At 38.2% G+C, this 16,662-nt stretch overlaps 2 protein-coding genes across 2 annotated transcripts; one reads left to right on the forward strand and one right to left on the reverse strand.

The window, feature by feature from the left end:
• Positions 1–117: 117 nt before the first annotated feature.
• On the forward strand, positions 118–16,541 carry LOC110833444 (ATP synthase subunit C lysine N-methyltransferase). Its single transcript, XM_087356083.1, has 6 exons — positions 118–181; positions 484–552; positions 1,305–1,370; positions 13,883–14,055; positions 14,761–14,949; positions 16,006–16,541. Exons 1-6 carry the CDS (start codon positions 118–120, stop codon positions 16,186–16,188), a joined length of 744 nt encoding a protein of 247 aa, XP_087212209.1. The 3' UTR covers positions 16,189–16,541.
• Positions 2,511–12,362, reverse strand: Nprl2 (Nitrogen permease regulator-like 2). The gene is made up of 9 exons (XM_022071479.2): positions 12,126–12,362; positions 11,511–11,602; positions 10,723–10,879; positions 10,123–10,252; positions 9,704–9,840; positions 8,243–8,340; positions 7,716–7,846; positions 6,477–6,646; positions 2,511–5,873 (listed from the first exon to the last, which is right to left on the reverse strand). Exons 1-9 carry the CDS (start codon positions 12,243–12,245, stop codon positions 5,703–5,705), a joined length of 1,206 nt encoding a protein of 401 aa, XP_021927171.1. The 5' UTR covers positions 12,246–12,362; the 3' UTR covers positions 2,511–5,702.
• Positions 16,542–16,662: the final 121 nt, after the last annotated feature.

The raw sequence follows: 16,662 nt of genomic DNA on the forward strand, positions 1-16,662 counted from the left end.
GCATGATGATGAGAAAAGACATTATCAGGATGTCAGTGGTGTTGACCAATCTCTGATGTATCCTCAGCTATATAAAGCCTAATCCAGTAGTTCTGAAGAAGTTAAGGTTTGCAGGTAATGCAAAGTGGGTATGAGTACAAACCTGCACTGCAGGCCTACACAAATGTTTGGAAACCTCATGGTGATTGCCCATTTAGGATAGCTAGGCTCAGGTGAGAGGATAATATTACAATAAATAGTAGAGAACTCGGTTGTGGAAATCTGAACTCCACTGAATTTGTTTCAGCACAGGTACAATTGTTGGGCTTTCTTAATAATTATGAACCTTCTGTTTCAATGGGAAATTGGTTGCATTATTAGGCCTGTCATAAGTGCATAATATGGGAATTTGAGGTTCTCCTGTGAGCCATGCCTCATGGCTCGAAGTGGCTTATCTCCCATATCTAAGTTCTTTGGAGTCGGCGGCTTCGAGACCCTGATGAGACAGCAGGGCAGAAGGACAGTCTGTGTGTGTCCGCCGGAGAGAGAACGACTCGAGGAGAAAGTCGGAAGGCAAGTCAGGGTTTGTGGGGGTTGAGTTGGGCATCTGGGGTTGGATACCCAGCCGGAGTTTGAGCCCTGAAAGGTGTCTTGATTCTGTTTATCTTATATTTAAATATTTTTCATTAAATAATATACTTCGATTATTCGAAGTAGTTTCATTTGGTTTTCTTTTGACTTTTCACCGCTTTACCCTCCCCAAGCCGTACCACCTCCCGGCCTGGGACGATCGTGGCCTCAGTAACGTAATCTGGCAATCTCCTCCTCGGGGGGGGGGTTCACCTGGTAGCCAGAATGAAATTTTTCTTCGTTTCCGAGGTACTTTCTGCCCCCATAATCAGGGCGATTTATCACCGACATGATAATGAAGGCAGGAAGTACCACTGAAACGTCGGCACGAGACTACAGTCATAACCCAGGAGACAGTCATATTCAAACATTAAAACTGAACCACAGACTCAGAAAATTTATTTTTATAGACATATCAGTCGCTTCCGAAAGTAGACCGCAATCGAAGAGTTAATTAGTACGAGAGGGCGGTGTATTCAATTTCAGCCTCCGTTCTGTACACAAGGCGTACGATCGAACCGGAACTAAGTTCGGAGTGACATTTGATAGTATCGTTCGTAGGCTATCGCATTAAGCCGAGCCACGTCGAAATATAATCGTTTTGTGGTGTGATTGTGTATGTTAGTATCCATTTTTCAGTAATGTGTTGATCATTGTTCTTGAAAGATTACGAATTCAGTGCTCCCTTTATTTAGATTTCGTGGATAAATCTGAAACGGATACTACTCTGCATGTCCATAGTACAGCGCTTCAGTGTACTGGTAAGCAAATTATGTTTTACTGCTGATATTCATTCAGACTCTACCTTCAAAGCAATGAAGGCTAATTTATGAAGGTTGGATATCTCTTCCTTTGTATCAATTTCATGAATATTTCTTTATATCCTACATTCTTTATTTTATAATTGAAAGCCTGCCATGTGACATGTCGGTGTATCTGTTATGTCTCTCTCCCTTATGACTTTGAACAAATTAACATCTTTCTTCATTCGTCCCTTTTTGTCAAGCTATTGATATCAGTCCATCATTCGACTTTCAAAACTGTAAACTAGAAGAGGTAAACAGAGTTTTATCAAATGTCCCTCCCATTAGTCATCATTCATAATCATTCTTTTGTCCTAGGCCTCTATCTCATTTGACCGTTCGCGTGCTTAGTAGCATATAGAAGGGGGAAAACAAAAACAAAACAAGGGAATGACTGCTCAAAAAAGAAAAATATCTTCTACTAACTGTCTAATGAGGCTTCCTCTCTTCATCTTGAAGCGACGCATTCTTCATGCAAATAGGCATGAGCCGGTCTGAAATATGACGAGTCTACGTGGTTCCAAAACCCGGAAAAACAGTTTATCATCTTCACCGTCGTGTAAACCTAAGATCTCATATACCTAATATATTATTTGTCTAAAACAGGGATAGTAAACATCTTCAAGACCTGGGGGCCACAATCGCCCTTTCAATCAACTCTCGGGCCGCAAAATTGTGCATGACGACGCATCATCATAAAGTGCTGCTAAATTACGCTTGCTATTGCAAACATTCAGTAATTTTATTTTACAAAAAAGCCATTAGTGAGATATTTGAAATTGCTCTTGGTTTATTAATTTTCAATATGAAGTAAGATTTGACGTTTTCACGGCGGTGAGTACGAAGAAGGCTGTCGTCTGGGTTGCAGCGCCGTGTAGTCTAGTAGAAGTTTACCAACGTTTCAGAGGTCGTCCTGATGATGGAGGAAACATGGACCTCTGAAACGTTGGTAAACTTCTACTAGACTACACCGTGCTACAAGCCAGAAGACAGCTATCTTTGTTTCAGAACAAAGTTTCATTTGAAAATGTTCTCATCACGCACATCCCGTGTAAGGGTTCATCGGTTGTCTCATTCTGGTTTTGTCAGACTCTGCAGTTGCTTTCGGGTACGTAATTTATTAATGTCATGTTTATTATAATGTATTTTTGTACATTCATTTTCTGTGCCTCACAAAGGTGACCATTAGGGCACAAAAAAAATCAAACACTTGTGCAATAAGTGAACAAAAGATTGATAACTTATAAAGGTCACTGAAATACTGTAATATGTGGTAGGATAATACTGAAGGAATAAACTGACAACACAACAAATTACAAAGTGACATTTTAAAATACATGCTATTAAAATAAAACATACGAAAAATAATATGATTCTGTTGAAAAAGAAAGAACACCTCATATCAGTTTAAAACTAAAATTCCATTACTTTCTCTGAATAAGTTTTTTTTTTTAAAAAAAAACCTACGTGGTTTGCTGTATACATCCTGCTGAGGAGAGAGAGAGATATTCTGAACAAAATGTCAAAACAGTAAAATCACAATATGAACAGTAGATCACGCCTCTGTAGTAACGGTACGGCTTCACAGAAAAGCTACGTGCTCTGTCCATTGCGATGACTATTTGAGTTCTGCAGTACAAATGTAAGCGATGATACTTAAGTAATACAATCATCAGTTTCATCAAAACAGTTTTAAAATACATTAGTTTCACCTTATTTTATTACATTTTATTTCTACATATTAAATAGAGCATATCAACCTTGTGAATCCATTCTTTAGAATATGAATTCTGCCTGGAGAAAACATTCAAAATAAAAGCATAACTAACACTAGCAATACTGTAATAACACAGCTACAATATGTAGTCTATCAGTCTTAAGCAAGAGCATCTAAACTCTTCCAGATTTAAAATTTAATTACTCACACAGATGTTCTGAATTCATCTTATCCCCATGGAGGCTCAGATTTAATCCCAAAGCAGTCCACGCGATATTTCTTATAAGCATAACGTTTAATTTTATTACGTACAACAATAAGTAGTCACATCTGACAGTAAATAAATGAACTCAAACATTGAGTTCTGTTACCATACACAGATTTTTATGTAGAGGTCAATATCACTAAAATGAAATTGATATTAAAACTAGAAACAAATAAGTTGTAATAAATATAACTTTGTTTGGTTCACATATCAGAAACAACACAAATAGTATATCACAATATAAAAGAGGTCACAGTATGAATCAAACTGGACGTACAACAATGGATTTTAAGAGATGCAACAATGGACCTAACAATAGGACCGAATGGAAGAGGAGAATTGAGGAGGCCATGGACTGAATACGGACCGGAGAGCCGTAGAAGAAGAAGAAGAGTTATAGTGTTGAAGATCCATTAAACAAACTAGTACAATTGTAACTACACTATCATTTTCATGTAAGGAAATTGTATAACAAAATAAATCATATGACTAATCGGACATAAGTTACAAACTTGTTTCCACTGTTCTGAAACAGTACAATATTTTAATTAATTACAAAACAAAAATAGCACAAGCAACAAAAGGAGGTTCTTGACAAAGTACTATAAAACTGGTAAAGCAGCGAAACAAGTGTCTTGATGCTGAGCAAGACTGTGTTAACAAATAACCTAAACTGTACTATTTGAAATTAAGTATTTCTGAAGTAATTAGTAATTGTGTATTTACTTACTAAATGACACAAATATGGAAGGGACTGGAAGAAGAACAAATATTGAGGATGGAACTTGAATATAAAATGAAGAACATAAACCCAGAACATTTAATAGGAACCTTACAGTGCAGCCATAAACGCAATACTTCGGTAAAAACTGATGTAAAATCACAGTCCCGCATGGCTCTCCAGGTCGCAGAAGTACAAAATACTGATAAGCTGTCATACCAACGTGATGTGAAGCAATTTTAGAAGCATAAAATCTTGGTTTACAATCGGACATACCTCCATTTATATCAAGTGGACAAGTGTGTCGGCATCTAAGGCCACTTGCACCTACCATTTCAGTGGAGGTGATCAACTGTGACCCTGTTGTCAAAGAGTTAATACTGTGTTTATCAAATAAAAAGATCACTTATAAAGTTGTAATTAGGCAGTTGATTAAAAACAATTGGCTTTTAACCTACTGACAAATATGCACTTTCATTTACATACTGGGAACGACCCGTTCTTCAAGTGCCTGAGCACTGCGGGTCCCAACTTTTCATTGGCTTGATCTATAGACATTCGGTAGGACTCCTTGGACGAGGGATCGGCCCGTCGCAAGGCCTCTACCTGTACACAGGACAGCACAACACAGAGAAACGCTGACAGACATCCATGGCTTTAGTGGGATTCGAACCCACGGTCCCAGCGACCAAGCGGCACAAGGCCCACGCCTCAGACCGCACGGGGACTGCAGACCCCCATTTACATACATGTAAATGAAAGTGGGCAACAGAGTATGCACATACATTTGCTTTAGCTACATTGACTGTTCTCTGGATTTTCAATTTCTGCAATAAATGAAACAAAGCTGGTGATAGTAATATGCAGAAAGTTCATATTAAAGAAAAGGGCGCTGTATTACAGAAATGAACAATGCTGGGGAGGGGGGAATGTTTCACAACTGAAGATGTTTGAAAATGTTAATAATTTAGTGTGGATTGTTGGGTTTTTGGACCTTGTCCATTGTCTGGTGTTGCAAAATACTTAACTTTTCAAGAACTGGACCCTTCCTCGTCTTCAGGTGCAGTGATATTCACTACACCCAACAATCCAGATTCATAATTTAGAATCACATAATGAAGAGAGTTCTATTCTATCAAATGGTGTATCACGGGTTAGATTTCATTATATTTACTGCAATAATAAAATATATGAAAAACACCTTTCTACCTCCAAGAAAATGCACAAACCATAGGGTTAAGAATTATGCTTTTTACTGTAATGCTATAATTAATAATGTTACACTCATACTCAAGAGACAGAGCAGCTATCCATTAATTTCAGGAATGTGACATTAAATTTCTGTCTTAATAATACATTTTTTTAAATGCATGTTTTAGAAAGAGGTTATGTTGCACCTTATAGACATGTTAGTTCCATGATGAGGATTTTTTTTCATGATTCCTTCATCTCTCCCACTGTCATCATCTCATACATTCATTACATTACAAAAATATTCCTGCCAACTTGTTTCAAAATGCACAAGGCATATTACAAAATAATATATAATTATCGGTAATACTGAATGTTTAGCTCGTGAGCTATCAATCACTTCCATATAACTGTGACACCTGGATCATATTCAATTTCCTCGTCGAGTTGCTGACTACTTAAACCGGTACTGCAGCAAATCTCATCCGAAGATGCCAAGCCTGAAAATTCGCGCTGTAGTGGTGTAGTAGGACTCAGGTGCCTATTCCCTTCTACATACACTGGGTACTGAAAACGACACATTATTGAAGTTACGCACAGAAAATACTGGTATTCAATACAGAAAAGAGCATTGGAGAATAGAAAATTCAGATGCTACAGTGGATGACATGGGTTGGTCCCTTTTCTAGTAGTGACAATGGATACGGTGGTAGGAACCTTCGTGACTTTCAGGACAAGATCCTTTCACCAACAGCATGATTCATCACTGGCAAAATGTTATGTTTCCTGTCCACTCTTATGAGACAGCATTTGAATAATTTATACCGCAGAAGAAACTCACTTCCAGGCATGACAGAGGATCCTGGAAAACTAAAAGCTTAGTGTCAAATATTTTCAAGCCAGATAAAAGTTGTCTTCAACAGGCAAGCAAATGCCCATTAATTTGCTCTGTCACTTTTCCATATACTACCGCCTGTCCATACCTTGTCTCGTAGGGTTTCGGAGGCCTGATCTGCACAGTACTTCAGAAGAAAACATAAACTGTAAAGCTGGTAATGTCTGTTTATAAAAGCATATATTAGAACAGTGTCCCCAATTTAACTGCATCAGTAGACTTCCAACGCAGCATGCACAAACTTATTCTGCTCATACGTGAAGACATTACATTACCTTATGAACTCGGCGAATCAATTTATGGAGAAGTCCAAACTGAACCAATTTTCTCTCATCAATTCTGAGTGCTTGAGGGTTGAAACGAACACACAGATCACGCAGCGTTGTTCCATGTGTCATGTTGCAATACATCATGAAAACATCTCGAAGGTTTGGTAGATTACCTTCTGCAATCAAAGTGTAAGAAATAATTAACATACAAGATTTAAAAGTTTGCATCATTTAACCTTTATCTTACTTGTGTTCCTTGTCAGGAACGTAAGTTGAGTACTCAGCCCTACGAACGTTCCTTGTGCGGAACGTAAATACTTGCAACACTGTAAGGAGACTTGGCAATGTCTTTTGGTCTCTTTTAGGGGCTGCAAATATTGAATCACTTTCTCTAGGGTTCTCACAAGTTCAACATGAGCTGTCAACCCGGAAACTATAACCATAAAGCAATAAACTTTGTTTATGTCAAGTGCATTTCAGCTTCATTTTCAGACCCCTATTCAAAGCTACTCACATTCCTTGGCATGATTGGTGAAAAGAATTGAGTATCCATTGAAGTACAGGGAAACAAAATTTTCTGTGTGGTCAGTAGTTCACAACCATGGCTTCTACCATGTCGACTGAGCTTCCAAAAAAGAAAGTAAAGTTACTAAAGCCTGAAGAAATACCAGAAGTTATTTTGGACACTGATATTAACTGCAGTTTTAAAAAAAACTGTGTATTCTCTGTTATATTTGCATAAATATGGCCTTTATTTCGTCATTTTATCATGTTTACTTTAGATGATATTAAAGTTTTCCGTACAGCGTGCACAAAAATTTAAATACCTGCAAGAAAAAATTCACAGGGCTGCCATTTAAATGCCTGTCATTTAAAAGTTAAAGTCCTATTCACACAGTTACAGCTTTTTGCCACTTTCTACTCAGTCACTTCTGTCTGAGATCTACATATATCCTTAAGCATTCAATGCATCTCTAAGACAGTTCCATCAAATAATGAAGTGGACTTCACAATCATAGCATTTCAGAAAACTTGTCATTTAAAACTTTGTGACCCAAGGGCTGACAAGAAAAAGTGAATGTGGCCCCAGGTCTGGAAAAGGCCAAGAAGAACTGCTGGTATATTGTGCGTTGATAAAAATTTAAACTAGTGAAGAACAATGTTCTTCTAAATGTCATAACAGTACCTCCCAGTGCAGAAGCAGGATTGATTTGCAAGGCAACATTCATGTGACCTAAAACTAACCAATTTTTGAAACATACAGAAGGCATTCTTCTTGGAATTTCTTTCCGCCAGCAAGATGTTTGAGCTCTGGTGTTGCAACATATACATTACAATATTGAAATATTGGAATAAGCTTTACAGCACCATAATATCTGAAAAAGGAACCAAACTTCATTCAGTAATTATTACGTTTGTTATAAATGGATCTCAAGCTATTTATTTCAAAGTTATGTAAGACTCAGAATAAGTAAATATTAAAACTAAATTATGACAATTTTCCTTAATTTGTTCAGTGACTTTATTACAGATTTACTTAATTGTAACATTAAAAAATACTGGTGATAATACACTTCCCTGTCTCATTCTCAATCATCTCAAAAATAAAATTGGTTTTCTATCCATTATCCTTCCAAAGTCTGCAATCGAGATTCTGTGATCTTGTGAACTTAGCCTTGGTATTTCAAACTGAGTGTTTAATTACAAAATGTCTGTGTTAATAATTATGCAAACATATCTCCATGTGAAATGTAAATATGTTACATGCTTACACGAGATTCTGAACACAAGATTTGACAAGATTGTTTTCCACATCAGCTTCAGCTGCAATTTTTGCAACATGGTTGAAACCATCAATATAGGGAAGAACCTGAAATTAAAAATGACATTTCAGATTACTTAAGTATCATCCACAGTTATCATCAGAATTTTCTTCCCCAGCATCAGATGCAGAATAAGAGAAAATTGTCTTAAGTGGCCCATCCACGTACGAGTCTGGCTTGCGAGTCCAGCTCGGCTCGGGTTCCATTGAGCCAAACTCGTTTGTGGGTGGTGTGTCATGAGCCGAGTCTGCTATGCATCTGTGGTGAAATATATCCGAGCCCGGCTCACGAGTCAAGCTCGCAAGTCAAGACTCATATGTGGATGGGCCACTTTAGGTATGACTACCATGTTTTAGTCTTATTATTTCTCCCATGCACATCACAATAAAGTATGATTAATTTATTTTCTACTTAAATTTCTATACCTTATTTTACCAGTTTGGTTTCATTGACTTCTGAGGCACAAAACTATGTGTCTGGGATCCTTTTCTGTCATCTTCTAATACTGAATTTGTGTAATCAAATCTGCATATGTATGGGAAGGCAGATGAGATTCATAATGAACTTATTGCATTAAAATTAAACATTATTTGATTTAGCCATTACAGTAACAAATTCTCTGTCAATTTTCATAAATTAGAGGATAATGTTAAAATGGCTGTTGTTTTGTATGGGTGTGAAATATGGTCTCTCACTCAGAGGGAGGAACACAGATTGCAGGTGTTTGAGAACAGGGTGTTGAGGATATTTGGGCCTAAGAGAGAAGACGATGGGGCATGGAGAAAACTGCATAATGATGAGCTTAAAATTCTGTACTCCTCCCCCAATATTGTCAGAGTGATTAAGTCGAGAAGAATGAGATGGGCGGGGCATGTAGCGTGCATGGATGGGACAAGAGGTGTGCACCAAGTATTGGTTGGGAAGCCTGAGGGGAAGAGACCGCTGGGAAGACCTAGACGTAGATGGGAGGATGTCAGGCGGGATCTATGGGAGATAGGAGTTGAAGGAGACTGGATTTTGTTGGCCCAGGACAGGGTCCGGTGATGAACCTTCGGGTTCGGTAAGCCATATAGTTAGTTAGTTAATGTTAAAATGGATGTTAAGGGAATGATGGGAGAGAGTGGAGCGGGTTCATGTAGCTCAAAACAAGTACCAGTGGCAGGTTTTTGTAAACACAATAAAAGGCAGGGAATTTCTTGACTAACTGAGCAATTATCAGTTTCTCACAAAGGATTGTGCTCCATATATTGAGTGAGTGAGTTAATTTTCATGATGCAATAATAAGCTTACACTGAAATATTCACTGCAACCAACAGTCCTTATTTTCATATTATAGCTTCATCAACCTAAATGTTTATATGGGTTCATCTGTGTATCTTCATATCCTTAATATGATTAAAATATGAGAACCTGCTGGGTCGTAAGGTCCCACTGTTGTTCTCGGTACATATTCTGGTCCATGATGAAAAGAGGGACGTGATGGTCTGATACGTGAGGCGGATCTGATGCAACTTTGACAACTTTTAGATGCATTGTTGTGGTACCTTCTGCAATGTCAATTTAAAACAGTTTTACCACCTTCACCTGATAAGAACATACATGGATATCATATTAAAATTCATTATCTACAAACCACAGTTTATAAAATGGTCTGGTTTATCTTATATGCATTATTAATTCCTTCTTTATTAGTGTAAAAATATATTCTTCTGTAATTAAGGGTTCAAAAAATCCAGCAGTCCACATTTTAGAAATAGAAATGTGTAATGAATAAGAAAAGTTCATACAATAAAAATTGGCCAAAGTTAACACAGCCACTACATACGCACCAATGACGGTTGTCATTCTGTGAGAATTTAAATCCTCAAGGATTTGCTTCAACATTGTTGAAAGTCTTACTTTTTCACTTTCACTTTTATTTTCATTAGATAAAAAACCTGATTCCTGTTCCATTGTCATCTGAAAGAAGAAAGTCAGGACTAATAACAACTAGAAACAGAAAGAGCCCTTGCTTTTGAACAGCCAAACTGTAAAGAAAAGATCTGTTACACAGGGATTCACAGCTCTGCCCCCTTACAATGGTCTAGTATTATGACATAAAGTATATAAAGTAGAAACTTCTATTAATTGCTCTTCAATTAGTAACCATAAAAAGCCCAAAATTTCTCAAATAAATATGTGCATATATATAAAATTATAATGGTTTGTTGTTACATGTCAAAAACCGAAAAATGGCTGGATCACCAAATGTTCAAAGTATCATCTTAAGTTTATATTTTATTCAGAGCGCTCAGTTTGAAATTTCATCAAATCTACTACGTGTAAGCACCAGCTTATAATAGAAACATTAATAAGGTCTGAATATAAGGCATTTCACTTTGCCCAACCTACAATACAGAACGCAACAAACACTGTACCTGTATACATACCAAATATTCAGACAACTTCTTGACAACTGGTTCATATTGTACAGTTCGAGCCCAAGCATCACACACAAAACATAAGTTGAAATAATATGCATTTCTTGCGTACTTTGTATTATCTATCCTTACAGGAAATCCTGTGATTTTGTAACCTAGAACATTGCTAAAAAAACATAAAAAAATTATTGGCAGCCATTAAACTCATATTCACTTATTCACCTTCATAATCTTGAGTTACAAGCTGTGTTAAAAGGTATATAAAAAAATATTTGAGGTTTTCACAGCGGTGAGTATGAAGATTTCTGTCTTCTGGGTTGTTGCGCTGTGTAGTCTGGTCGATGTTAACCAACGTTTCAGAGGTCATACTGCCTCCGTCATCAGACTACACAGCGCAACAACCCAGAAGACAGAACTCTTTATATATAAAAAAGTTCAATAACATGGTACAAGTGCAATTTGGGTCATTATTATGGCAAACACTTGTTCTATCTGCCCCACTGCCATTCACACCATCAATGGCAGATACTTGTTCCATTTACCTCTTGCTACCATGACACACTAGTACATACATACTACAAGTTAATTTGGTATAATTTCTTGTCCTTAGGTTTTTATGGCAAAAGTTCAGTGCACAATTTTGGCTTTCATGGATTAGCCACATTGAATGCTAAAAATTATTCAACATTTCAGCATACACTGCAGGTGTAATCTTCAGCGTAAAAAAAGTTCTGGCTACGCTACAAAAACTGCAAAAATACAAAGAAATGATTTTGTTTGCACCACACAATACTCACACTGTAAGAATGCTCCTCTGAAGTTGAGGTTTTGGGATTATGTAAACACTAACAGCATCAAATATTTCCTTTGTTACATATTCTTCTGGAACCTGTTTTCGAAACAAAGAGCAAAATTGTAACCAAATATAAATCAAGTGGCACACATTTAATACTTCCTGAACTCAGTTATTTCATTTATTGCTTCACAAAAGACTTGGGGTTCTTTTCCTATTCAGTCCAATCCAGTGTGTCTTAGAAATCATACAAATAAACCGAACCAAGTGAGGCATTATGTGTCAACACATATGGACTTGAAAAGTTGACGTGCTATGCTTGCCCAGCATTCCCTTCGATAGAATGAGTAAAACCATGAAAAGCCTCAGCATTGCCGGTTAACCCCTTCCCGGGCGAGATTTGTACCAGTAGCCCCATAACGTGAGTCAGCCGCGTTTCCACTAAGCGAATCGGTTTACACTCTCCTTTCATTATTTGCTGCAATTTTAGATGAAAACATTATTTTATGGAGTGGGAGGGGCAAGATAAATATGAAGTGCATTAATACCGGCTTAGTACAGAAAAATTTGATTTTCAGAAAAATACGAAAGCTAAAATAGAACTATAATAAATACATACCTGACAGGTTATTTTGGGCCCTGCTACTGGGTGAAACTCGCATAAAAATATGCATCTTATAGGTCCTTCGTGACCACAACCTTCAAAATACCTCGTATCTTCTTCCATCTTTGTTTTCATTGCGCCTTATGATATGCAACAAATCGTTTCAGAATACCACTACCACAGAAAGTATTATCACTACTCATAAATTTTCTAAGGTTGGTTGGTGACACCGCAACATACAGTAGTTTGTTAAGGTCAGAAGAAATTAAAAATATATGTTGATCGAGTTTGCTCAGGGCGTTAACCTGATAAATGAATCAGTAAACACCTCTGAAACATCATCCAGTTTCAGCAGACTGCATGGTGAAATATTTCAGAATCTGTCATTTTCAGATTTTAAAAACTTGTTATTTGTTGTGTTGGCGACAGATTGGAATTCATGGGGGGGGAGCGGGGGAAGCTTTGAGTAAGTTGGATAGCAGTTAACGTTGTTACCGACGGAACACTATATCATTTGTATATTGTATTCTATCAGCAATCATTGCATTTCTTTTCTTGCTGTTATGAAGGCTTTTTGTGGCCTGTGAAGCATGTCGGTTGGTTGTAACTCTGGAGATAATAAGGAAAGTATTGGAAGAAGAAAGCTTTCAAAAACTGGACTAAGTTTAATTGGTTTAAGTGGTATGTTCAGCATGTAGGATAAATTATCGTGTATTTGTTGAAAGGTCATTAGGTTTTTGCAACTTTGGCTTGAAGGTTGCTGGATATTTTCCTCTAGCCTCTGCGTCCATACCGGCTCAGGGGCTCACCCAGCCTCCTATCCAATGAGTACAGGGGTACTTTCCCGGGGGTAAAGCGCGGCCGGGGCGTGATGCTGACCACTCACCCACATCTGGTGCTGAGGTCAAGAAAGAGTATGAGCTATACCACCTCTCCCCCCAAGCGCCTACATGGCGCATAGTGGGACAGCTTTGCTTTTACCTAACTTGTCTCGCTTTAAATCCGTTTCATGTGCAAGTGGTTGGTTAGTAATTTTATCAATAGTGTAGGATGTGTTGAGAGTGAAGATGGCTGTGTTGTGGTTGTGCCGTGTAGTGTGGTAGATGTTTAGGGACGTTTAATAGGTGCTTGAAGCTGTAAGGACCTCTCAAACGTCGGTAAACTTCTACCAGAGTACAGGGTGCAACAACCCATCAGACAACCATCTTCAGGCTCGCTGCCATGATAACCTCAAATCCTATATGATAAGAGTGGATTTTGTTACATGTTGATAGGAGTTAGTTAAAATTTGAAATTTAGAGTTCATATTTTGAAAACTGGAAGTAGGGCCTATCTTGTTAGGTACTTCTGTTTTGTTGAGTGACCTTACATATGCAAGCAACTGAAGTTTCAGAGAGTTTGTTTAAGGAGTCCAAGTTTTACATCAATTTACATGAAAGACATTGTTACTGGTGAGATAACTAATTGTACATCTAATTTCAACCATTTTACTTGGTTATTTTGTAAGTAAACTTATTGTAGGAAGTGTTTTAGTTTAATCCTTTATAAACAATACATTTCAGCCTACACAACTAGTTGTTGCAGAACTTGTGATAGAACTTTGATTCTGTAAGTCTTTTGTGAAAATATGTATGTTAAATCAAGCAGATACTGGCTACTTTGTTTGACTGTTTAATTCATTTATATGCTAGCCATAATTTTTTATACATATCACAGTTCAACATCTTATACTTGCCCCACACATAACGTAACTCAAAGTAATTCTGTTACAGGTGGGACTGCAGTTGTTCTCAGTGTAGTATGCTTTCCCTTCGTCTCGCCAGCCTTACGTCGGTTTTGTCTTCCATATGTGCCAGCAACAGCAACACAAATAGAAAATGTTATGTGTGCTCTGGCTGGACGGTCTGGAAGACTTGTTGATTTAGGCAGTGGAGATGGGCGGATTGTAAGTTAATATAACAATAAATAATTAACATACGGTAACATCTCAGAAATGTGCGATATCTTTTATCTACTGTTGCTCATTCAGAGTTGGAGGAGGTATAGTGCATGAAGAAGGATAAGAATAGTAAATTACTTGGGAAAATGTAGTAACTACGACAAGATTAGAATTCACTGTTTTAGGAATATTTTTATTGTACTGAAAGATAGATAAAGAGGTGCAGAATCAGTCAGGGACTGTAAAGTAAAGCTGTCCCACTATACACCATGTAGGCACTTGGGGGGAGTGGAGGTATAGCTCCTCTCTTTCTTGACCTCGGCACTAGATGGGGGTGATAGGTTGGCATCACGCCCCGGCCGGCTTTACCCCCGGGAAAGGACCCCGGTACCCATTGTAGAGGATGCTGGGTGGGCCCCAGAACCGGTCTGGACGCAGAGGCTACAGGAAAAATCCTCTGCCCCCATCGGGGATCGGACCCCGATCGTTCAGCCCGTAGCTAGTCACTATACTGACTGAGCTACGCCAGCTCATAGTCAGGGGAATTTCAGCCCTTTATGAAAATGTGTTTTTGTAAATTACACGTCTCAACTTAAGTGTATAAACATTTGGGGAAAAATAAATTAAAATCACTAGTATATTAGGTATGTATTATTTTATTAATCTTTGGCATTTTTTCCTTGTTAAGTAATGGTTATAATGTTTAACTAGGTTCTTACTGCCGCAAAGGCTGGTTATATTGCTGATGGTGTGGAACTCAATCCATGGCTTATAGCGTACTCTAGGCTCAGAGCTTTCCAGCTAGGTCTCAGTGGTCATTCCAGGTTCTACTGTCAGGATCTGTGGAAGTTCCAACTGCATCCTTATCCAAACATTATAATATTCGGTGTACAGGAGATGGTGAGTGTCTGGTGGTTGGTGCAGGGCCACATGCATGTCTCATCAATATTATTTACAACATGGCTGTGGGCTCAACTATTGTCCACAAGCCAGGAGAGTAGACCTGACATCTTTGAGGGAGGTGGGGGTAAAATTCTGTGCTACTAGCGGACCGAGAAACACCCGCAGCTTATACAGGCCGTACGTCGTGAGCTAATGTACTGACTGACTGATAACACAATGTTCTTAGGTAAGGAATACATCACCAGCGCATGCGCCCACTTCCCCCTGCCACAGCGGCAGCGGCTGACAAGGCCACGTCTACTCTTGTGCCTTGCGGACAGTACTCCCTGCAGCAGTCAGTACCAGTGGCTTTATTTATTTCTTATGCCTTGGTACATGGGAGCTAGCACTCATATCTTACTGATGTCATACAGTTTCTGTTACATTACAAAGGTCATAGTATGTAGTTGTGCTTACTGAATCAGTGATAAAGTTTATCATTAAAGGGATTCCTTGTAGAGCAGGACAGGGTTGGCAGTCATCTACTGTTGAGGCTAAGAATATGTAGAGGCTTTTCCTACCCCCACATGTTTTTATTGCTCAGGAATAACTTAACTTTACGTATACCTTTCGTCACATATGATAACTATCTTGAAATTTATGAGTGTCAGATCATACAGTTCAAAACCTCTAATTTGTTTTCTCTTCCTCCAAACGTTAGGTTGTGCTTCACCATTGGTGGGAACATTTATTTCAGTTACGCCACTAACATCGTCACTGAAAATATGTGATGGCATTGCGTTGTTACAAGGAGTACATTTCTCATTACTGTTCATTATGTTCACAGTGTTCTTATAGAAAACAGCATGTCTCATTTTTTATACTAATTTTGCTTTTAGTCTTAACATCTTGTTATTGAACTATTGGGTTTGGTGTGTTTTATATGTACAAGTTAAGAATTGTTTTATTTTGCTTGGGTACTTCGGCATAGAACATGGGACACTGAAATTTTTATGCTTCCCTCTGTGCAGTAATATTGGTCCAATGCCTATACTATGTTTACATTTGTTTCAGATGCCAAAACTTGAAGAAAAACTTACAAATGAGCTACGTAATGATGTTCATGTGGTAGCATGTAGATTCCCTTTTCCAACATGGACACCTGATGCTACTCTTGGTACGGGGCTTGACACTGTCTGGTTGTACAAGAATCCTCCGAGAATAAACGTCAAGTCTGCAAGATGTCCAGAAATTTGAACACTTGAAGTTAACAGGCTATCATCGAGAAACTGAACTTGTATCTCTCAGGTAGGCATTAGGTCTATGAACAGTCTTACTTGTAAGTCTAAGCAAATGCTGGTCAGAGGTAGAGCCTCATCCAGGAACCAATTGTGTAATTACATCCTAGTTGTTTGTGGCTGTCAGACATCTCAGAGGCAGATGGGGTGTGAAGTATAGGTGGAATGAAAAGGGTAGAGAAACAAAGAGGCGCTTGGAAAAACATCTACACCAGTTTAACTGTCCACTGTAAAACCTAAGAATTATTGATTACTTGTCTGTGGCAGAGAGATTTGTTCTTCTTGTATTAAAACCTCTGCTTAGAAGTGCTAGTTTTAGGGTCAGTTTTGTTAACCCCCTCTCTTACACTCGCCCACGTGCTCCTATTGGACCACTCCCACGCCTGCTCCCATTGGCTCGGGACAGGCTACTCCATTCACAGTCCGGCTCCTA

This window comes from Zootermopsis nevadensis, unplaced genomic scaffold (genome assembly GCF_977971745.1).
Source record: "Zootermopsis nevadensis isolate Lab colony 2312 unplaced genomic scaffold, Znev_1.0 Znev_ptg000025l, whole genome shotgun sequence".
In the NCBI taxonomy this organism is placed as follows: domain Eukaryota; kingdom Metazoa; phylum Arthropoda; class Insecta; order Blattodea; family Termopsidae; genus Zootermopsis; species Zootermopsis nevadensis.

Bases quoted from the DNA above. Each gene is read 5' to 3' on its own strand.
- LOC110833444 (XM_087356083.1), top strand. From the start codon at position 118: ATGCAAAGTGGGTATGAGTACAAACCTGCACTGCAGGCCTACACAAAT. The intron at 1,371-13,882 runs GTAAGCAAATTA...ATTCTGTTACAG, and splicing joins TACAGCGCTTCAGTGTACTG to GTGGGACTGCAGTTGTTCTC. The intron at 14,950-16,005 runs GTGAGTGTCTGG...CATTTGTTTCAG, and splicing joins TATTCGGTGTACAGGAGATG to ATGCCAAAACTTGAAGAAAA.
- Nprl2 (XM_022071479.2), bottom strand. From the start codon at position 12,245: ATGAAAACAAAGATGGAAGAAGATACGAGGTATTTTGAAGGTTGTGGT. The intron at 11,603-12,125 runs GTATGTATTTAT...TTTCGAAAACAG, and splicing joins GGCCCAAAATAACCTGTCAG to GTTCCAGAAGAATATGTAAC. The intron at 10,880-11,510 runs GTGAGTATTGTG...ATGTTTTTTTAG, and splicing joins CAGAGGAGCATTCTTACAGT to CAATGTTCTAGGTTACAAAA.